At 35.4% G+C, this 21,544-nt stretch overlaps 1 protein-coding gene across 1 annotated transcript; it reads right to left on the bottom strand.

Annotated features, from left to right (window-relative positions):
* Positions 1 to 328: 328 nt before the first annotated feature.
* Positions 329 to 21,314, bottom strand: LOC109042930 (Regulator of telomere elongation helicase 1). The gene is given in 17 exon segments (XM_019059913.2): positions 329 to 2,068; positions 2,821 to 2,971; positions 4,159 to 4,341; positions 5,202 to 5,408; positions 6,180 to 6,422; positions 7,304 to 7,552; positions 8,812 to 9,039; positions 9,410 to 9,447; positions 9,450 to 9,550; positions 10,193 to 10,317; positions 11,224 to 11,394; positions 12,626 to 12,856; positions 13,991 to 14,104; positions 17,523 to 17,771; positions 18,475 to 18,644; positions 19,926 to 20,106; positions 20,964 to 21,314. Coding segments are annotated over 17 exon segments (2,853 nt in total). The 5' UTR covers positions 21,066 to 21,314; the 3' UTR covers positions 329 to 1,958.
* Positions 21,315 to 21,544: the final 230 nt, after the last annotated feature.

The following is a 21,544-nucleotide window of genomic DNA, read 5'->3' as shown; positions in this document are numbered from 1 at the left end:
ATTTAAACTTCCCAATGCCAATGCCCTGTAGGGTCTCAATACACATTCATGGGTATGACTGACCCATGTGAATTGTACTTGCTTGAAATTCCGTTTTTGAACTGCAAACTTCAAACCGCCCCAACTCCGCAGTTTGGTTTGACTTTTTTATGCATGTTTTGCCTTAAAATAATTGTGGAATAATGCTGTGCTCTAGTCTGTGTTATTCAATTTGAGTTTTTGTGGATAAAGGCGCCCTTCCCTGTAGCCTGTCACATTTATTTATTCACCTTTATCCACTCAGCTATAGGATTTTGGGTAATTAAACATCTTGATTTTTTTTCTTTTTTTTTTAAAAAAAAACTAGATGGCTTTTTTATTTTGTCAAAAAAGTATCGAAAATAGTAAAATACAATCTAAAAGTTGAAGGAAGTTAACAAAGAATTATTGTGATCTCTATCAATGATAAACTAAAATAACAAAGGACAATAAGCAATGCACAAAGTTAGAATGTCACGATATTTTCTGAATCTTCTCAACAGCCATTTCAGCCTTTAGCCTTAGTTTTTGGTCTTTGAAAAAATCGATTAGAGAGGGTACTAACTTCCTCTATCGATCGGAACTGATATTTATGTGGATCAAAGAGTAAGTTTCCCCATGCTGTAGTCCTGATGATTTTTAACCAATTTTGAATCTCAATAGGTGAAAAGAAAGCTGTTGTGCTCACTACTTTCTCAATTTTTTTTCTTAATGATTTCATATTGTATTAGTTTACAGCAGCAATATATTTTGAAATTCCAGTCTTTTCATAGACGATCAGATCATGCGATGACTTTACACAGTCTTGTTGGCAATAAAAATCTTCCTGTACATTCGCAACTTAAAATGGGTTAAATTTTAGATGAGAAGGATGAACATGCATGATTGACAAATGGAAAACTCAAAAGAGTAAGAAACGAGACGAGGCTAATAGTAAGCTCCATTTAAGTCAGTCACTATCCTTAACACCTGTAATGCATCAATCAGCTAATTTAGGTCTGGCGAAAATCGCAGTCATGCCAACATGTTTGAGAGGATTTCAGCTACCTCTTATCGAAGAGGATTTAAAATTGGTTGGAAACTAGCAAAACTGCAGTATAGGGAAATTTACGTTTTAATCTAACTTTCTCACCCTCCAATTATTCTCAGCTCCCATCCAGGGCCGCAGTATCTCTCAGATAAAACGCCTAAAAACCATATTAAAAAAAAAAATATATCCAATTTTGTAAGTAGTTTCACTCGATTTCAACTTTTAACTTTTCATCTGAAAAAAAATGTGTCATTTTGAAACTAAAAAAATATATGTGAAAGTCTGGAAGACCAGAATTTACTCATAGTTACAAGTTCGCTAAACCTATCACACCTTTAGAAAATTGAACTCAGGGGCTCTTCATTCATAGGAAAGTTAGTACAGTTGTGAGTGCAGGTGATTTTTAAAAACTGCCTGAGTACATTTTTAGGACAGAATTTCTGAGATATTTCATCACAATTTGGATGGTAATTTTAAAATATGAATGAATGTTTCCATGTTTCCCGCCTATCACAGAAGCAATTCATATGCTATTAATTTCCCAAAAGATATGGGTGATCTCATAATTGTAGCTATTAATTTAAAAATAAGCATAATATGCTAGAAGCATGTAGTCGCAATGCACTAATATTGAAAATAAATGAAAAGGAGGATTCCATTCCTTCTCACTTGAACATCCAGTTAAAAAACATTTATTTTTAAAAACTTTAAATGATGAAGGGTTGAGCCCAACACATTCATTTGAAATGATAAATTGTCTAATAAGATAATAGCGTTCACCTTTAAAATGAACCTACTTGCTATATTGATTCTTTAAAATTCTTTTTTCTCAAGTTCTTTCTGAAGTCTTTGAACCTAGAGCTGACATTAAAGTCTACAGATGCATCAAGAAAAAGAAAATAAACAAATGCTAAGATGGTTCATTGATAGAAATGGAAGGAACTTGAGATGAATTTTGGTAAGATGATACCTCCTCTTCAAAAAGTTTCAAATGTTCCGTCTTCAAAAAAGGTTTGAATTCTGAAATAGATTAGAAAAAGAGAATCAATCAATAATTTCGATAATCAATATTTCAATCAATAATTTTGAACTTGAACAAAAATAATCTACAGGCATCACTACATCACCGGTTAAAATGTCAATCGTTTTTTGTGGTGCGATACTTCAAAACACCATTTTTTTGGTTTCATAATGTTGGATTTTTTTACCAAAGCACATCGATAGTGAAACTGCAAAAGTACGTATGTCAGTTGCAGTGTTTCAATTCTCCGTTCCTACTTCATTTTCTTAAAGGAGACCGAATCAACATCATGGCTTGACAAAGTTCATGGAAAATTCTTCACGATAAGAAGAAAAATCACCCTAGTTTTCAAGAAAGGACGTTCAGTAGTTTTTCATGCAGAAAATTGAGTATGACAGGAAGTCTGCAACACCGCAAACTGAGATATGCATTTCTGCAGTTTCACCAAAATCTATAAAATTAAATATTTGATGTATGTTTTGAAAGTTTTGAAAAATCCTTTTAGCCACTTACAGTGAAACAAAAGAATGGTTTGTGTCTCATTCCCGCATGTAATTAGATATCGCTGCAAAAAGTTGCGAGAGGAGTATTAACTGGACCTCTGTTATAGAGTGAATTTCCCACAAAAATTTATGCGTGAAATAATTTTTGAAGCATAGGCTGAAAAGCAGGCGATAGCCTTTTGGTATAGAAATGAGATTACAGTCAAAACAGAGCACAAAAGGTAATTGCATGAAACCTCGCAACTTACTTTTAAATAATGGGCGTAATTCTTTATTTTCATATGGAAAAACTTTCTTCAGTACTTCGATCAGCTCAGAAAATGTTGCTTGCGCATGAGCATACTTGCAAATGGTCACACTAAAGATACCGTATTCATTGGCTGGAATTGATGATTTTACCTAGTAGGAAATACAGAGAGAATAAAAAAGTTTAGGAAAATAAGAGAAAAATAATGAGACTGTTTCACATTCTTTTATAAATTAATTTTAGGAAAGTGCCTAAAAAATGAAAAAAGCCTCCATTTTTCCACTTTTCATCAAATTAAATAAAATTTTTGCTGAGAAAAAGACGATCAAACTCGCCAAAAATTCAACAGCATTTTAAACAGTTTACAAGAGTTTTCTGTTTCATTAATTTAACATGGTTTTTACTGATTATATTTGAAGATATTCTTCTTCGGTTCAGGACTTTTCTCTTTCTAATTTTTCAAGATATTTACTGTTTTTTTTTTTTTTTTTTTCTTTTTTTTGCACAACTTAAGGTCTTGCATGTTTTCACATAATGACGATTGCCTTTCCAAAAAATCTTTCTTTGGAGGAGGATTGAAAAACTCATCGGCAGCATGAATTACTTCTCATATTGAGTTAAAATTTTCTCCTATCAAACTCCATTTTAGCTCCAAATAGAGCCACTACTTACATGGAACTAACAATAAGCCTGCGCTAAAGTAGAAGGGGAAAGGGGCGAAGGAAGGATGAGTCTCATCCCTTGCTTTGCCATGAGCTTTTTTGTTAAGTTCAACATATGCGGGCACTTAAATTTTGATGCATCATCCAAGAATGTTAGAATTCCTCTCGTTTTTCACCAAAGGGTCTTCAGAAAATTTGTACAACTTGATGATAATACTGGTTTATAACATTTTGCTTCAGTAGAACTGAATGACTGAGAGCATTGTTTTTCTTCGCTTAAAATGCTGTAAAATTTTCCCAGGGATTACACGAACAGGTAGCCAAAAAATCGCTATACCTCAGTAAAATTTTAGGCAAACGAGCTGAACATGGTAGCGTTGGAAAGTTGATGAAATGATCTTTGAGCTCCCACAACCCACCAATAGCTGGCTTTAATTTTTTTTTTTTACTACTTCAAGTAGCCTACAAAGGCTAATCCTACGTCTTAGTCTCGTCCTCCCTCCGTCCCTAACAACCAGTCCCAGGCAACCATTATTGAATTGATTGCCCATTTGAGAGTAGCTGACAAAAATTTTGGGATGCCGTATGTATTAGACCTGCCTCAGTATAGCAGTTCCTAATGCTCCACGAAATGGTGAGTACCAATGTATTTAGCATCTGTCAAATGATATACTTACTTGAATCAAATAATTTTTAATACTATCATTTCTTTCTTCTTGAGTTTTCTTCTTCATTTTCCGAGCGAACTCAATATCGTGTAATTTTAAATTTTTCACAGTTAGTTTTGGTCTCTTTACATCAGGCTCACTTGATGAACAACTAATTGCTGGTAACTCTTCACGCTCCGGTGCTTGGAATGTCTTGAAAAACAGAATACAAAGTGATGTTAGTATTGAAAAAAGAATTACGGAGGAGCATTGCTCCTTCTTTTGTTGCCTCAGCTAACAGTTACAAAACTACATATTGGTATGCAGGATCTTTAGGGTCCCAATGAATGGTAGAAAAAGTCTGCCAAAAACTTCTGCCCAGAGAGTGGTCGAATGGCAGTTTTTCAAAATAAAGGCAGCAATGATTTTCAAAAAGGACTTCCAAATTGTTTTTTTTTTTTTTTTGTATAATTAATAAATTAAGAAGCTGACAAAATAAATGCAACTGGTAATTTTTAAAGTCATAAAATTCGGGGTAAGAATCATAATCAAACTGTGTGCCTTCATTTATCCCCCCCCTCTCCGATTATACTAATTAAAAATAATAATCGGCCAAAATCTAATGAAAGTCAGCGGTTTTTTGTGTGATTTTTACCAATGATAGCCCAAAATAATTAGTTTAAGGTTGAAAATGAATAACACGATTGAAAAAATTGTCAAATTTGACTTGATTATACACATTTGTATCTCCCATAACCTCACTGTGAAGTAAAACATTTTGCATGAAAGACTATGTACTGCATGATTAAGATAGGGCTATGTTTTGTCTTGTCATTAGTTCAATAATCGGGCCGCCAGTAATAAAAGGGTTAAATGTTCGAAGGATACATTTGACAATATACCGGAGTCTCAGCAAAGCAAAAACCTGAATAAATCAAAATTAAATAAAATGCAGTTGAAAAATTGGCTGGGTGAAAATTATGTTTCCCGCTAAAAGTCTGATTGAGATATATAACTAAAATTATGCAGGAATGAAACGGAAGAGAAGAATTACCCCTTCTTTGTCACCTCACCTTTTGACTAGATAGTTCGAGACGTTCGAACAATGACATAGGTTTATCAGCCTCTCGTTTCTTGGTGGCTGAAGGAGTACTCGAAGTACCAGCATATCCACTCAAGAACTCATCGCTCTTATCCGCAGTGCTGCTACTCACAGATTTCTTTGCAAGTGCTCTAGATGCACTACTATATTCAATTGTTGGTCTTGGCTTCACATTACACTACAAGAGATAGAATTGAGTCAAAAGAAACATTAATTGATTTACAGGGAAATGAAAAAAAAGAGAACTCAAAAAAGGAGATGAAACTCTGGAACTGAGATAAATTATAGCCTATTCAAAGCCAAAATTTACTTGAAATACAACTTTATAAATCAAGTAGTCAACATTCATTTATTTTTTTAAAAATAAATGAAAGGATAAGAGATACTGATCACTTTTAAATACTGAATTGATTATTAGTTGAGTTCGGAGACATTGTTTAACTTGGAATGTTGTAATGAGTTCACTAATTTTGTTGTTTTGGAAACCGAGCAACTTAATTCTTGAAACTTCTTTGCAATCTTTTTTCTATTAGATTAAATAATTCAATATTTTTCAAGTAAAAATTCACATTTCTTGGAAACTACTGACTTTGACCTAAAAACATGAGTTTTCCTCAGAAACTGCGCTCTAAGTTGCATTATTTGGACTATCCTTGAGAAATCTAACTTAGATTGATTGAATATTCCAGGTTTTTTTGAGCATCGATAACGGTATAAGTTGTGAGAGTTATCATATGATGGTATGAAAAGCCACCATATCTCGAGTAAATCTTATTCAGATGATCTTTAGGAGAGTGTGAATAGATTGATTCAACTTTTTATCATTATTGATGTAAAGCTAAAACTGTTTCCCCCTTTGTTTCGAAAATATACATCAGGAAATAACAAAACAAAAGTTTATTTCACCTAGAGATGCAAACAATGGTTCGTGACCATAAAAATGTCTTACCTCAGAGACAACACGTGAGGAGCGGAAGAAACTAACTAGTTTTTGCATAAAAGCTCCAAAAGATGGGGCTTTAAATATCAGTGGCTGGAGCCAAGCAGATAAACTATTCGTGGCAGAGCCATGGAATCGAGAATCACAGAGAATCAATGCACCATAATCTTGAGAGTGCCGCAGCACACGGCCCAGAGCTTGGTTCACTGCACGGATAGCTTCTAACTGATACCATCTTTGACCATCCAGTGACTGGAAAAGAGTCATATTACAGTATTAAAATTTAAAATAGAAACAGAACTACCAAACTGCTTCAGGTGCTAAAACAGCTTTGTGGTTATGTTTCAATTCCAAAGGAAACGTTTGATATTGCTGGAACGCGCACGCGCGCGGGAGGGGGGATAACAAGATGGCAGGCATAGGAGGATAGCAGAGCCTCAGCTTCTGTGTAGAATCCTACAGAAGTAAGGAATTGATTTTACTTCAAAATAGAAAAGATGTTAGATACAAAGGGCATACATCTTAACACTTAGAGGCCTGTCTGAGTATGTATCTAGATTATAGTACTTACATAGTCCTGTGTTCCATTCAACAGCCTTGATGAAAAGTACAGGGTAAATAACATTGTAATACAACAGCACATTTCTGCTCCTGGCTAAAACCACAGGAATACTTACAAGCAGGGGAAATGAATGATAGACTAAGATTTACAAGCAACATTCCTGAGAGTTCGTGATTTTGGAATGCTATGATTCCTCATGAAGAGGATTGTTGTAAGATGCTCAGGTAGGGCCAATGACCAAACCTTGCTGCATAGGTGCTTGCTGGACGTAATTATTTAGACAGTTGAAACGATATCAAGAGCTCGTCTACACGCAAAATTACTGAGGAGAGGTACAAAATTTCATATAATAAGCACGGGCAGATACTAAGATGTAGTTAAGTATTCAACAAACAGACCTAAAGTTGCCAACACCAAATTGCGAGGGATCTTGAGAAGGCATCATACTGACCTGATGCCATTTATGTCACTACCAGTGCCTGCTCTTAGAGACATTAAAACTTTAAAAAAAAAAACAAGAAGAGAGCAGATTCTAGCACAGGATGAGATGTATAAAGAAAACTCAACATACCAACTTGTTAGTGCGACGATTTTCATCCAAATACTCTTTCTTGAGGGTTACTCGTGGATCAAAGATCGGAGGATAAGGTATACCAGTGATGATGACAGCTCTTGCTCTATTATCTGAGAAGTCTAATCCTTCTGATATTTTCCCACGACATACGGCAAATAACACCGCTCCTCTTTCATCCACAGCTTTGTAAAATTCTTCTATCACAGAATTCAAAGCCAATTTGTTGGTCTGCTCAATGAATAGGGCCTAACAACAAAAATCAAGTGAGAAAATAATGCAAAATGAAAGAGCCGATTAAAGGAAGTATGTTGATTTCAGTGAAGCAGTTTGGATTTAAAGTTGTTTTAATCGATGGAAGGACCAACACAAAGCAAAAGTATGGACTGGATTTCTCTTCCGGAATTCTCTTGAGGCAATTACTTTTAGGCCAAGTTTCAATCTGATGCTAATTAAAATGACCAAAACGGTATTCTAGTATTATACGTGATACTTGTATAACCGGTCAATTACTGAATCATCCAGTCAAATTCATGATGGTCTCAACCACATTGGCAGAGGAAAATTAGAACAAGTGACTTTAAGCTTTGTCTATTTACATTCAAAGGAAATGCAAGGTAATTTCTTTGTTTCCGGTCATCAAAACATCATAGAAAGTGCATTGAGAATAATCTGAGATCAGATCAATAAAATTATGGTGGTAAATCATGGTGAAAGAAAAACTATAAATACGGTCCAAATACTGTAAGTAGCAGGATGATAGGAGGGATCAAAGCGAATAAAAGCCAAGAATTAAAATTAAAGTTACCATGAACTCTAAAAGCGATTCACTGCAATCAGACTAAGTGGGGCAGATGGATTGGAGATACTTAGCTGGGACCATTTTGATGGACTTTCTGCTCTCATTTAAGCTCATCAGTTCTTTCAGTCTCGCACTAAAACGCATTGCAGTTCATTGTACCTCTAGATTTAATTTAAAGTTTTTCCTAGCTTTTAAATCTCCTCAGAATAGCATGGTCTTAGAACTATTCTACCATCTTCTTAGAGAAATTGACTTTATCCCACTGGAAACCTCTTGCTTCTCGGCACATTAGAGATGGAATACAGGGTGTCTACTAAAATAGGCTGGCCAAAAATCAGTACTTTTGTAGTGCTTTTTCAGTACATTCCCAATAAATTCAGTATCTTCTTAACAGAAAAATTCAGTACTTTTTCAATACCTCCAATTGACGAAATTCGAAGAATTTCAAAGATTTGAATTTCTCGCTTAAAATGCGACAAAAATGACAAAAAATGAAAAAAATTCCGGACCTTCTTGCGGAATTTCCGCACTTTTTAAGTACTTCCGGACCGCCCTTAAAAAATCAGTACTATTCCCGGACTTTCCGGAAATTCCAAACTTGTAGACATCCTGGAATAGGATGTGGAATGATGAAAGAAAAATTAAGTGTAAATTTATGTAAAAAAATTACTTCTAATAAACCAAATATTTTGCGCAGCTAACGTACTTTGTGCTTACTTAAATTACTCCAAATTCCACAGTCTTGCCAGGCTTGGACTGCTTTGTTCATGACAGAATAGGACGGGAAGAAAACAAGCACACCATGCGGAATAATCCTAACACAGTTCAGTATCGTTTGACCTAGTTCCGAGACATACTGCTTATTCTCCCTGTTGTCGTATGTTGACTTCAGTTCAACACTGGCTGGACCTTTCCCTAATACTGATATGTACACCTGCAACGTCAATAGAAATTAAAACTTGACCCGATGACAGCAAAGTGTGACAAATAAATTCTAGTGTGAATTAAACAACCCTTCTTGACCTCCTCAACAACGTATTTAGGAGACCAAAATTTGTGAGAGGTGTGTTTCATCACTTGAGCCATTCTAATACCAAATGAGGTAGCAGTAAGAAAAGCTTTCAATAAATGAATTGTAAAAATGGGTGCCACTGACTCATTGTTATAACTAAATCAAAAACTGACAGCATAAAGTCTTGACTAAAAGTATATTACTAATATTTTTTTATCAATATTTATTCATTTACAATTATCTTTCAGGGTTTTTGCATCCTTGTAATACATTGATACTTTGAAATACATACTTGATTTGGTTGAATGATGTGAGGGTTTTCAAGTTGCACTCCAACGGTATACCAAGTTCTGATATTGTTGCATCGAGGGGGCTTAGGGTTCCACTGGTTAATATCACAGAGCGAACGCCCATATCCATTAAAGCTCGTAACCTATATTAATGTAAAATAGACTGTAATAATATAGTATATAATAATAGACTATAATAACATATTATTATTGATATAAAATGGATTGGGAGTAATCAGACTACTGCACCTACTGTTGCAGATCCTTGAGTAATGATAAACCTTCACGAGCGTGGTAAAATTCTACAAGAAAACATGCTGTCAAGATTAAAATGTCTTGAAATAGCTTGGCACAGTACATAAAGGTAGTGTAATGTTAAAGTGCAAGGTAAAATATACATTGTAAAGACAAAAGTGACCTTATTTTGAAAAAACAAATAAAACTGGATCCTGTTTTATACAGAATAAGTAGAGGCTCTTGCATAAAGATTTAGTCATAAAATAAGGTGTTTTGTAAGAAAAGTAGATTGTAAACAATGAACTGTCAAACAGTTAAAACACTTTCTTAATAGCTTTAAGAGCTCAGTTTCTCCTTGAAATGAAATTTGTTTGACAAAAAATCAAGCAATTCTTTCCAAAGGATTGTCTAAAAAAGTTTGTCACAGAGTGAATCCCAAAATTTTGAAATTGTCAACTCAGCATTTTTTAATCATTCAATAAACGCTTGTATTATGACTTGCAAAAAATATAATTTATTAATTTTTAAAAAGCAGATACTGATCTTACCCAAAACCAGGATTGAAACACCAGTAATTTAAAACTTTTGCTGTACTTGAGACTGTTGCGCTTGTCTTGGGAGCCCAAGCATTTTCTGCCTTTGCTTTTTTTGGAACATCCGGTTCTATGAATAACTGTGATTAAAAAGAAGGAGAACAGGACAAATGAGAGCATTGCTTCATAAACTACCTAACACATGATACTTTTTGTTCCATCAATGAAATCTAAAGTTTTAATTTTGTAGAATGTCTAACTTAAGATTCTTGCGGTCAACACATTAGATTGCATAAAAATTGCCCTATAGGTTCACTTAACGCTCTCAAAAAAAATCCCTGGAAAAGCAATATTTCAAGAGAATCCAGGGGGAGTGAAAAATGGCATTTTTTTAATCAAGCTTTTTACGTTGACAAAATATGCAGTCGAACCAAGACCAATGCAAGTCATAATGCAGTAGGGATTGATGTTAAGTGGCATATTACATGCAAACTTTGGGCTTGAATTTTTTTTGAGCCTCCGTTTAGAGTTTCTTGAATTGGACGCATTTCTGTCAAACAGAACTATGTGCATTATACTGTAAGCCCAGTTATGCACGCATTCTTATGGGTCTCAGGGTTCATGTCTTAATGCACTTAGTTCCGTTTGGTAGAAATGCGTCCAATTCTTCAGCACAGATTATCATTTGTTGGTATATTTTCAAGGCGTGGCGGAACAAATGAGTACAAATACATGGATAGTCAACATGGAATCTTGTTTCCCCCTGCATATTTTAAAGTTAGTCATTTTACCCATGTTGCCTTTAAAACAAAAAATACTCTAAAGTATAAAATGATAAAAGTAGCGTGTAACAAATAACACCTGAGGCGCAAAATGCCTCAAGCACTAGACCGCAAAGCGGTCAGGGGGTGTAGCGTGTAGCCCCCTAGTAAATAAATAAAGCCCAAGAATTCTCATTTGTTCACACAGTGTTTGAAAGGGGGATGAATAAATTATTATTTTGGAATTAAAATACAAACGGAAAGATTCACGATTTGGCGTTTTACCTTGAAACACGATGCAGCGGAAGATTTGCTCTGGAATACCCTAACAACAAAGTCTTGAAACGCGGATAAGTGCTGACCTTTACGTGCAAATGGAGAGTCACTTTTTGCAGTGGCAAATTGAGATACTTTGTACAAAATTTCAATCAGAGGAGGGCAACTTTCCTCCGTAATCTGTGAAAAAAAAACCCCACATAATTTACAGTGCCACAAGAAAGAAAAATAATGATCAGTGGAAGAGTTGCTATTTATGATCTAAGTTATTTATTAATTCCTCCGAGATAAATTTACTTCCATTTGATTTGTTGACTGTCGGCCTCATAGATATCCAGACAATCACATGGTCCATAAAGGAGCATGAAATTTTAATGACAGATGGTAGAGAATTCTGTATATTGCTTTAGTGGCTTAGAGTAGAAGGGTAACAACATAATTTTCCTTTGAGGACACAATGGTAATTCAAAAAGTCTTGCTTTCACTCAAAATCTGTTAAAAATAGAAAAAATCCAACAACACATGCAGATTAGGTATGCTCTCAGCTTTGATTGGAATCCAATATTGTTTTAACACCGGATGAACAGGACTCACAGGAAGTCAATTTTTCTGCACTACCATAGGTTCACGTCTCTTCACCCCCAGGCACACAATGATCTTGGTGAAATAAGTTCCAAAACAATGAGCCATTGTTCCCTAGATTATGATCATCAGCAAGGAAATTATGCATTATTTTAGTCTGAAATTTTTTTTTCTAACACAGATACTTCTAATTGACACTTTTTGCGTTTAGGAGAGCCGTACGAAAAAAAAATGCTGAATGCTATTGTGATTTGGCCGCAGATTTAAGTACCAACTTTTGCCGTCTAGGATCTCTACTGGGGGCTATTTAAAGCCTATCTGCCCAGTGGCAAAGCTGAAGAGAAATTTTTATCGTTTTGAGGAGAATTTTCCTAGGAGAGCTTCAAAGGTTGTGTTCATTTTTAAAGGCAATTGAAGGATTCATTTCAGCCCTCTATTTCTAAGTAAGTTGAGAGGATATAAGTGCTTTAAACAGACAGAAATCACTTGTGAGATCAATCAATAACAAATTATGAGACTGTTTGAATGTTTAGACGATTTTTTCTTCCATCTCTTTCTTAACAACCCTGGTTGCCAAGAATGTAAAAAAGAATCAGCAGAGGTGGGAAATTTGAAAATGCGTAAAATAGGTGGTGTAAATTTTGTCTTAGAGCGTGAATTTCAGACTTTTCTGTTGGGCTATTCACTTCATGCCTATTTACCTTCAAAGTGTAAGTGAATTCATATAAAATGAATATAGTACCAGTAACAGCTTAAATTGGCCAGGTTACCAATATCTTCTACCAAGCGCATTTTATCCAACTCTGTCGAGGTAAAAATGTGGACTCACCTCAGCTTTGGCCAGAAGTGGAAAAATTTCCGATCCCGACAAAGCCTTTGTTGGCGGCCCAGATTTTCCTGACACAGGCTGTAGTGGAAATTCATCTATCACTTTTTCTAACTCGAGCAAAACTGTTTTGAGAAGACATAATTCGCTCACACTCAAATCATCACTATTTTCTTCTTGGTTCCCCAACCCATCCATTTCCTTCTCCCCATGTTCTTGTTTCACCTTCATAACCTGAAAGAGAGACATTTCATTTATATCAGGGTTTCAGACATTATATTTTGATTTTGAGAGGAATTCACACTTTCAAAATTGACCCTAAGCTACCATGCTGTACTCCATTAGGTGTTTCTTCAAAGCTTGAATCAAAATCTGAACTAAACCTGCATTCAGTTTTAAATATTACCTCTATCAATTTTCTTGACAAAAAAATTTAATTGTTAAACTTACAAACACGAATAAAGAGATGGTAGAATAGTAGTGGGTCCACACTATTCTGAGGGGAAATCAAAGGTAGAAATACTAAAACTTAGGATTAATACTGGCAAAAGTAACGTGAAGAGCATTAATTTCAACTTATTACAAAAATTGCACAATTTTTCCACAAAGGGTTATCCGAGATATTATCAAGAAGAATTCTTGGTGCAGAATTTTGGGGGAAGATTTTGTCCGTAAGCCATCGATGAGGAGGTAATCTCACTAGATTGCAAAAAACTTTAGATTAATGACTTTGAATGAACTAAGTAAATAAAATTCAGATTATGGTTAGGTTCAGATTAGTAAGATGGGAGGGGGAATTTGAAAAGAACCTTACTGATCTCTAAATCTACATTTAAGGGCTGAAGAATTGTACCTAATAATATGGGAAAAGTTGAGCAATTAAAATTTTCAATGTGCATAGGGTGGATATTTGACGCTAAAAAGAGTAAGTAATAACTATGAAAACACCTATTTTCCAGGTCTCTACTCTCTCTACTTCAATTTATTGACCTAGCATTTTATATAGGGGGATACTCTGTCCTCCGACTTCAGGGGTCAATATTTCAGCCAGGGACAGGTCGATTTTTGACTTTTAGGTATTGCTTTAGGTTAAAATGTGATATTTTTTTCTTTTTTTGAGATAGTTTCAGAATTGTGATGGTGACCCCTTTTGTCAGTAACAGGAACTAAGCCAGGACTTCCCTTTTTAGACCCCAAGAAACTCTGGAGGGCTTTGGATTGGTGAAATTTGGATTCCTCAGGGTCGATTCCCTCTTCGCCCCAGTAGTCCTTAACTTCATCCGACCCATAATAACCGAGAAGAAAGCCTGGTGCCGGTGGTTTAGGACACCATGTATATTTTATTAAATGAATTACAATGAGACTTACTTCTGTGACTTCTTCAATGCAGTAAGCGATTTGGGTGGAAGAGAGTTTTGTCGACATCACTTCCTCACTAACTTTTTCAATATTGTGCCCTTCATCTAAAATAATAATGGCATTCTGTGGACATGATGGCAAGAAAAACGATTTATATATCAGGAAATATGGAAATCATTTCAAGAACAAGATATGAACAAATAATTTTGACACATGTAGGATGGAAGTTATATTATACAAAGGACATCATTTGTAGGATTAAAGAGGGAATAGTCGCTTAAGGTCAGTCTTGTTGCGATTACAGAAGATATGGCCATTCAAAAGGGAACATTCCGTCTTGTTGCCAAGTTAACCATTCAGGACATATGCCTGAGTCGTTGATATGGTGACTTGGGACGGAACAGTCAGGTCGAGATTTAAGAGGGAACAGTCGCTAAAGATCATCAGTCTTGTCTCAAAGTTAACCAGTCAGGCTGAAGGCCTGAGTCGTTGATGCAGCGATTTATGGGGAAACATTCACTTAAGATCGCTCTTTACCCAGTCAGGCCGGTGGCCCTAGTCGGTCTTATTGGTAAGTTAACCACTCAAGCCGGTGGCCTGGGTCGTCGATGTGGCGATTTAAGAGAAAGCATTTGGTCTTGTTGCCATGTTAACGAGTCAGGCTGGTTTCCCGAGTTGCCAATGTGGTGATTTAAGGGGAAACATTCGCTTAAGATCGGTCTTTACCCAGTCAGGTCAGCCACCCGAGGCAGTCTTGTAGTTAACCACTCAGGCCGGTGGCCCGGGTCGGTCTTGTTGGCAAGTTAACCAATCAGGCAGGTGGCCCAGGTTGTCGATGTGGTAATTTAAGAGGAAATAGCCGCATAAGATCAGTCTTGTTGCCAGGTTAACCAGTCAGACCGCATGCCTGAGTCGTCGATGTGTCTCGTTGTTGTGTATCTTGTATCTTGTCTAGAAGTTATTTTCTAGACTTTCAGGGGTGTGATTTGTTTCTCTATGAAATTTTCGAGGGGAGCTTAGCGCTTTAATTCGTACCTTGTTTAGAGGCCTATTGTATCGAAAGAAAATGTATTTGAGTAGCTGAAAAGGTTCTGCTCATAAACGCCTCTTCGTCCACTCATGTTTGGCGGACACAGATCTGAATTTGTATTGGTAAAAGGCATGAAAAGTCTCCTCACTAATTTGCTGAGTTATGAAACCATAGTAAGATTGATCATTTCTTCCTGAGGATGGAAGTCAATTTACTTCTGTATCCTGCTGTAAATGATTTATTCAAGTAAGTCCAGCAAGGTCTAAAAGTCAATGCTGAAGGATTTCCTTATTTTCTTATACCTCCTATCTATGAAGTATTTTCTTCACTACAACTGCCTTTTTTGACCATTAATGATGAAAAAAAAAAAAAAAATAATTGATTTTTGTTATTATCAAGTGATCTAAGTTGAGGTCAAAATTTCTTGATTGATACCCGGATAATTTTCAGCCACTGATCCATTAATTGGCTTCTGTCTGTTAGAATCATGCCAAAATATAAAATGATTTCAAAACTTTTCAAAAAAGGGTGTAACGTGGCCATGCCCGCCCGGCAAGGGAGCAATGTGTACGTTGCCGCAACGTTGCAAGGCAACATTTTTGATGATATTGCTTTGTAAAGGTAAAGCAGCAACGTTTAAGCAATGTTTCAGCAATGTTGCCTGACATTATATTTTAGACAATATTTTCAAAACGTTTTTAGAAATGTTTCTGGAACATTATTAAAAAACGTTTCAATAAATATTTCTTAGATATATTGTGACAACGTTGTTAAACATTATTAGTCAGGGAGAAACACGATTTGACCCGGAACAAATTGCTGAACAAACTTTTCCTATGTAAACGTCATCAGTAGGTCCTCCTGAACAACATACCAAAAGTTTACCACGGTCCGACCCCGGAACACCCCCCAAAATGCCTAAATTTCAAAATGGCGGCCATAATAAGGCCTCTGGGATTTCGGTTTTTTAAAATGCGCATATAGTGTCATGTGAGGTATCAATCCCTGTGTAATTTTGGTCGTAGAACTCAGATATGAGGTCAAGCAGATGCTGTGCTGCAAATCGGAGGGGACACTTTTCCACTGTTTCAGGTGTTCTCCTTTCTGTTGTTTCTCAACAGATGATTTTCTCCAATCAATATAAGGGAATGCGCCCTCATACAATGTCGCAAAAATATGTATATGTATATACAAAAATAAACAAAAATTAATTGATAGATAATTCAAAAAATAAAAAAATTAACAATAAAAATATACAAATGAAGATAAAATTAAAAAAAATAAAAAAATAATTTAAAAATAAAAAATAAAATAAAAAAAATAAATATAAATAATTAGAAAATAATTTAATACAAAATAAAAATACCAAATAATTATAATAATAAAAAATAATTCTAATATAATTAGATAAATAATTAAAATAATAATAATTTTATTTATATAAAATGAATATATTTATTCAATTCTTTTTTAATTTTTTTTCATACTCCTTTTTTTTAAAAACTTGATCTTCCTAATATTATGTTCAGTATCCTTCGTTGTAGAATTATGCACAGAAATGCAAGAATATCATTGCTTTCTATCATTGAACCAGATCTAGGGATGTTTATTAATGCTAAATAACCTAACTCTATCACGCGAGCGTCCGTAGCTGAGTGGCAGCGACACACGGGCGATCACTGAAGTTCAGCAACGTCGGGCGTAGTTAGTACTTCGATGGGAGCCCGCTTGGGAACCCGGGCGGAGCGCGGCTACTATCGGACTTAGAGTGAATTTCGGGTGCCTAAGAAACGCTTCTCTGCGGTCCACATTGAATTCTAGGAGTAAAAATGCAGAGTATTCCTAAAATAAATCACCGAAATTTTTTCACCGTATTTTTGCAACATTCCCATTATGTTGCTAAAACGTATTTTTGCAACATTCCCATTATGTTGCTAAAACACATTGCAGACACATTGCCAATTTACGTTCATGCAAGCTGACAAAATTACACGTTGTGGCAACGTTACCACAACGTTGCCCGAATACGTAAATGGCGAAATTGCAACGTTTTGGCAACGTTACCACAACGTAATTTTGCCGGGCGGGTGTATATGACCACGTTATAAGGGGACTAGATTTTACCATTTACCTTTCCAACCATCATACTGCTTCTAGTTACTGCAGAAACATCAATGACCTTAGTGACACTTATGTCAAACGTGAGTGAGTTCTGTGCTTTCTTTGGCTTACCTGAACTTAGTGTTCAGGGTGCTACAACTTTGCCTGTAATTCCTCCGTTGATGTTGCTCCTACATTTTCTCGTCGAGACTATCGTGACCTCAATAGTAATTTTTAACTTCACTTCTCATTTTTCTGTGTAGTCAGCTGATTTCTGATGATTCTGAGGGCTCATTGCAGTTTGTTTAGATTGTAAAAAACAGGAATAGCACAATTGCAACAATATTTCAATATCTAATTCTATCTCAACGTTGATAAAGTATTAGGACACAAAAATGTTGCTATACTTACATCGAGAGAGATATCTTGAGTTTTTCTAATTTTTGGGTCAAGCAGATAGTTATAAGGGGCAAAAACAATATCTGAATCCTTCTGCAATTCTTTCGTGAGATAATATGGACATGAACGCAACCGCTTTCCAGACTTGACAAGATCCTCAATGTCAACAACTGTTTGCAGTGAGGGATCAACTTTGGTCATTTCAACGTTATTGTGAAATGCACACTCCCTTCCGGATACTAATATACGGCACAGCAGGTTCTGTAAAAATATAGTTTTGACACGTTTGAAACCAAAGTCTTTTAACTAAAGCATGGTGAAATAAGTCTCATCTTGCTTAAGAGCTTCAAAAATCAAGCGAGTAAAAAAAATCAAAACAAAAAACTTTAACAGTTACTGTTGGCCTGACACAGTGCTGCCTAAAGCCAGTCCATTCAGCTGACTTTTTTTTCTTTCATTCTTTAATGACTTAATCTTTTTTTTCATTTGGGGACTGCCCTCTTTCGCTGATTCATCATAAAGGTTCCTATAGAATCTATGGGGATGTCATATAATTTGAATACCAATTATTAATTTCAATTCTTTGAGGTCGTTGTTGAATTGTTCACCTACTAACCATTGAGGACTTACAGAGTGATAATTTAAAAGAAACAAGTCCAAGATATGCTCCCCTTTAACAACAACGAACGGTTATGAGGATCTGTTCCGGCCATTTTCTCTCCTAATTTGACTCTAATCGGTTGGAATTTGGTGTAACACCACTTTTAGATGTGGACTCCTCACTCAAATCACTTTTGAGGTTTTTGGACCTGCTTCCATTAAGAGACTAAAGTATGTAATAGAGAATAGATTAAGTAACAATCAGAGTCATCTAGCAACTGAACATAGAATGACCTCTATACACAAGGGACAACCAGATAAATTTGTTTGATGACAAACCAACTTACATTCCGTAAAACTTTACCTTAGTAACTGTTTTTTCTTCTTTTTGCACTTGTGGGTGAATACACAGCTGATCTCTGGAACCTAAAACTGTCACCCTAACATCAGCATAGTGAGTCCTCTTTAATTCTGCCATTGCTTGACTCAACTGTGAGTGCGTACGAGATGCATAGATGATTTTTATTTTTGAATCTGTCAACAAGTACAATGATAGATGAAATTATACAAAACAGACATAAAAATCTGATTCAAAACTCAAATTTTAAGGCAGGCTGACATACAAAATATATGGACACGCATACTGCCAGTTGAAATTAGATTTTGTTGAGGAGTGAAAAAAATACCATAATTTGTATGGCTCTCTGTTGGAGGTGGGTGGTCGGTGAGTCTTCCGATCGCTATTTCAGCTCTACCTTGTGGAATCTCACTTCTAAAAACATGCTTAATATGTCTATAAATCACTGCAGGGCGTATTACCATCACTGAATGGTATTTGTAAGTCACTTCTTGCTTCTCCGCTACAGCTTTGTAAACAGCATCTACCAGTTTTAGTTTCCAAATTCAATGGTGGTTTTGAGAGTAGTCTATAGGAAGAAACGGAGATATATTTTGATGTTCGAATTACTCCATGTTTGGTAATGATGATTAATCTTCATAATATGATGTTGATAAAACAAATGCAGTCTGCAGTATAAATGAAGTAAACTTTCACCTCATGACATTATTTCTCCTGATTGAAAACCGGTATTTAATGGAACAGATGAAGAGAACTTTTTTATTCCTATTTTGTTGGCAACAGAGGTTCAGATCTCAAGATATATAAATTCATTGCTAATTTTTTAAAAGTTAATAGTATAAATCTTTAATAAAAAAAAATTTAAAAAAAAAAAATAATAAATAGTAAGAATTTTAAGTTATAGGTATCCGACTGTATTAGTACTTTTTAGGAGTAAATTTCACCTGGTTCGCTGCGGGTGGTGGTTGCTTTAGGAATGTTTTTAAGTATTTATAACAATTTTCATTTCTTAGTTATATTCTTTAATAAAACTGTCCGATATCCACTTCCAAAGACTCGTAGTTAATATCCTAATCTTCCAAAATCTTAAAATCAAAAAAAAAAAAAAAAAAAAAAAAAAAAAAGGGTATAAATCCTAAATCTACCATATATGTTCACTTTGAATGTTTTCCATGACCCAGTATATCCCGGTATAGGAAGTCGCCTAGAAGGGTCTCTAAGCGTAAAAATGGTGACGGCTTGAATAAAAAAATTACCCTATCTATTAAACATTTCCTTACCCCTACATTTCTTATAATATCAAGTATGAAAGTTTGTCTATAGATGGCTGTAGGTTCCACATAAGGAATATAAGCCAATAAACCAACAGAAGAAGAGGCAACAGAGGTTAGGAGGAGAGGATGTTCGCTTTGGGTTCTGGAGAAGATAATAACAAAATAAAAAAATGATTAACTTACTCCATGCAGATGTAGGGTTCATGACAGGTACTGCCATTGCTTCTGTAACATTTCTAGGATTGGATGTAAAATCGTTGGCTGCCTGGGTAGTATTATAATGATTAAGCCATGCTAGGGACGAACACAGCAAACTCAATGTCTTACCAGTACCAGTGGGTGACTCTAACACAGCATTCGTTCTCTGCAAAAAAATGAAGAAATATGTAGTATTTTAGTAAAAGAATGAAGGTCATCTAAAGATAAGCTGAACATAGATGAGCACTTTCAATGGGTCTTTGTGAAAGCAAGTTACAGAATACAGATTCGACACATTTCAGATAAAGACAGTCCTTATAAACTCCTGACTCTCTATCTATGCCTTTTATGTGCCGGTTAAAGTTAGATCTAGAAAGTGCGCAGTGAAACAAACCCCAGTTTGAAGAGGACCTTCTCCAAGAATGGAAAAGTGTAGTCCAGAAGAGGCAATTTCACTTCAATCCGTATTTTAATCAGGTTTTAGCGTCTAGGGGACATTTTCTAGGCGCATCGAACCATACGATTAACTTCTTGATTGGAATAGTTCCTGACTTGTTTCAAGTTCAATACACAGGTTTTGACGGTATATTCTTACTATAACGATTACAATATATCTGCACCTGTAAGTAAACGCCCCGGACAGCAAGGAACTCAGGTTATTTGAGGAGGACTAAGTAGATTTTCAAATCTGATTGAGAGATTTGAAACAAAAATTTCATCCTCGTGGATTTTTCTGGCCAATGGTAAGACACCAAGCATCCAAAGGGAATCCCAATCAATTCACGATTGACGTTTTGATTGTCATACCTCACTTCCCTGTTAAGCAAGCGTGCAACCCTAGTCTCTGTTGTGTTATCCCTATTGTATTTGTTACAGAATCAAGTTTTGGCCGTAACTCGGTCAAATTTATAGTGGAAGGCGTATGAAGGTTCCTGGCGAGGTGAGACCTTAACATAGCAGTGCCTTACGATCTGACTTACTACTACTTGTATACAACGATCTACTAGAAGGATGGTGACTAACCAGCTGCAGACATTCTATGACTTTCTTCATGTAGTCCAACTGAACTTGATACGGTTCGAAAGGAAATGTGACATCGACTCCATTGATAGAAACGACAGGCATTGTGAACAAAAAGACATGCGCTTCGCAATGGAAAGTTGCACTGAAGAACTACAGAATAAGAGGGTGATTAATAATGATGATAAAAACACTAATATACGAACAAACTAGAGTACTTGGATATTGGATCAGTAGGAGAGCGGCATTTAATAAAAAAAAGGTGTAACAAGTGGTATATTAGAAATAGTTTGGAAATTTGGAAATCTGTAATCTGTTGAAGTTTCGCGGTTTGTTTTTAATTTCTGCTTCTTCTTCTTTTCAAGTTTGCACAAAAGGAAATTCATAACATAATTTTGTGGATAATTTTCTCCGAATTTCCCTTTAGGGAAAATATGCATAAATGCTGATTTTCCTAATATTTATAATTTTCAATTCATAATGAATCTTCAATTAAATGAATCTGAATTTGATTGTAATTTGACATAATGACTTGAATCCAATATAAATCACAATCACATGGTATGTGAGGGGATTACTTTAGT

Source organism: Bemisia tabaci, chromosome 6, assembly GCF_918797505.1.
Source record: "Bemisia tabaci chromosome 6, PGI_BMITA_v3".
NCBI classification, from domain to species: domain Eukaryota; kingdom Metazoa; phylum Arthropoda; class Insecta; order Hemiptera; family Aleyrodidae; genus Bemisia; species Bemisia tabaci.
The sequence above is the reverse complement of the archived record's forward strand: the minus strand, read 5'-3'. Positions and strand labels throughout refer to the sequence as shown.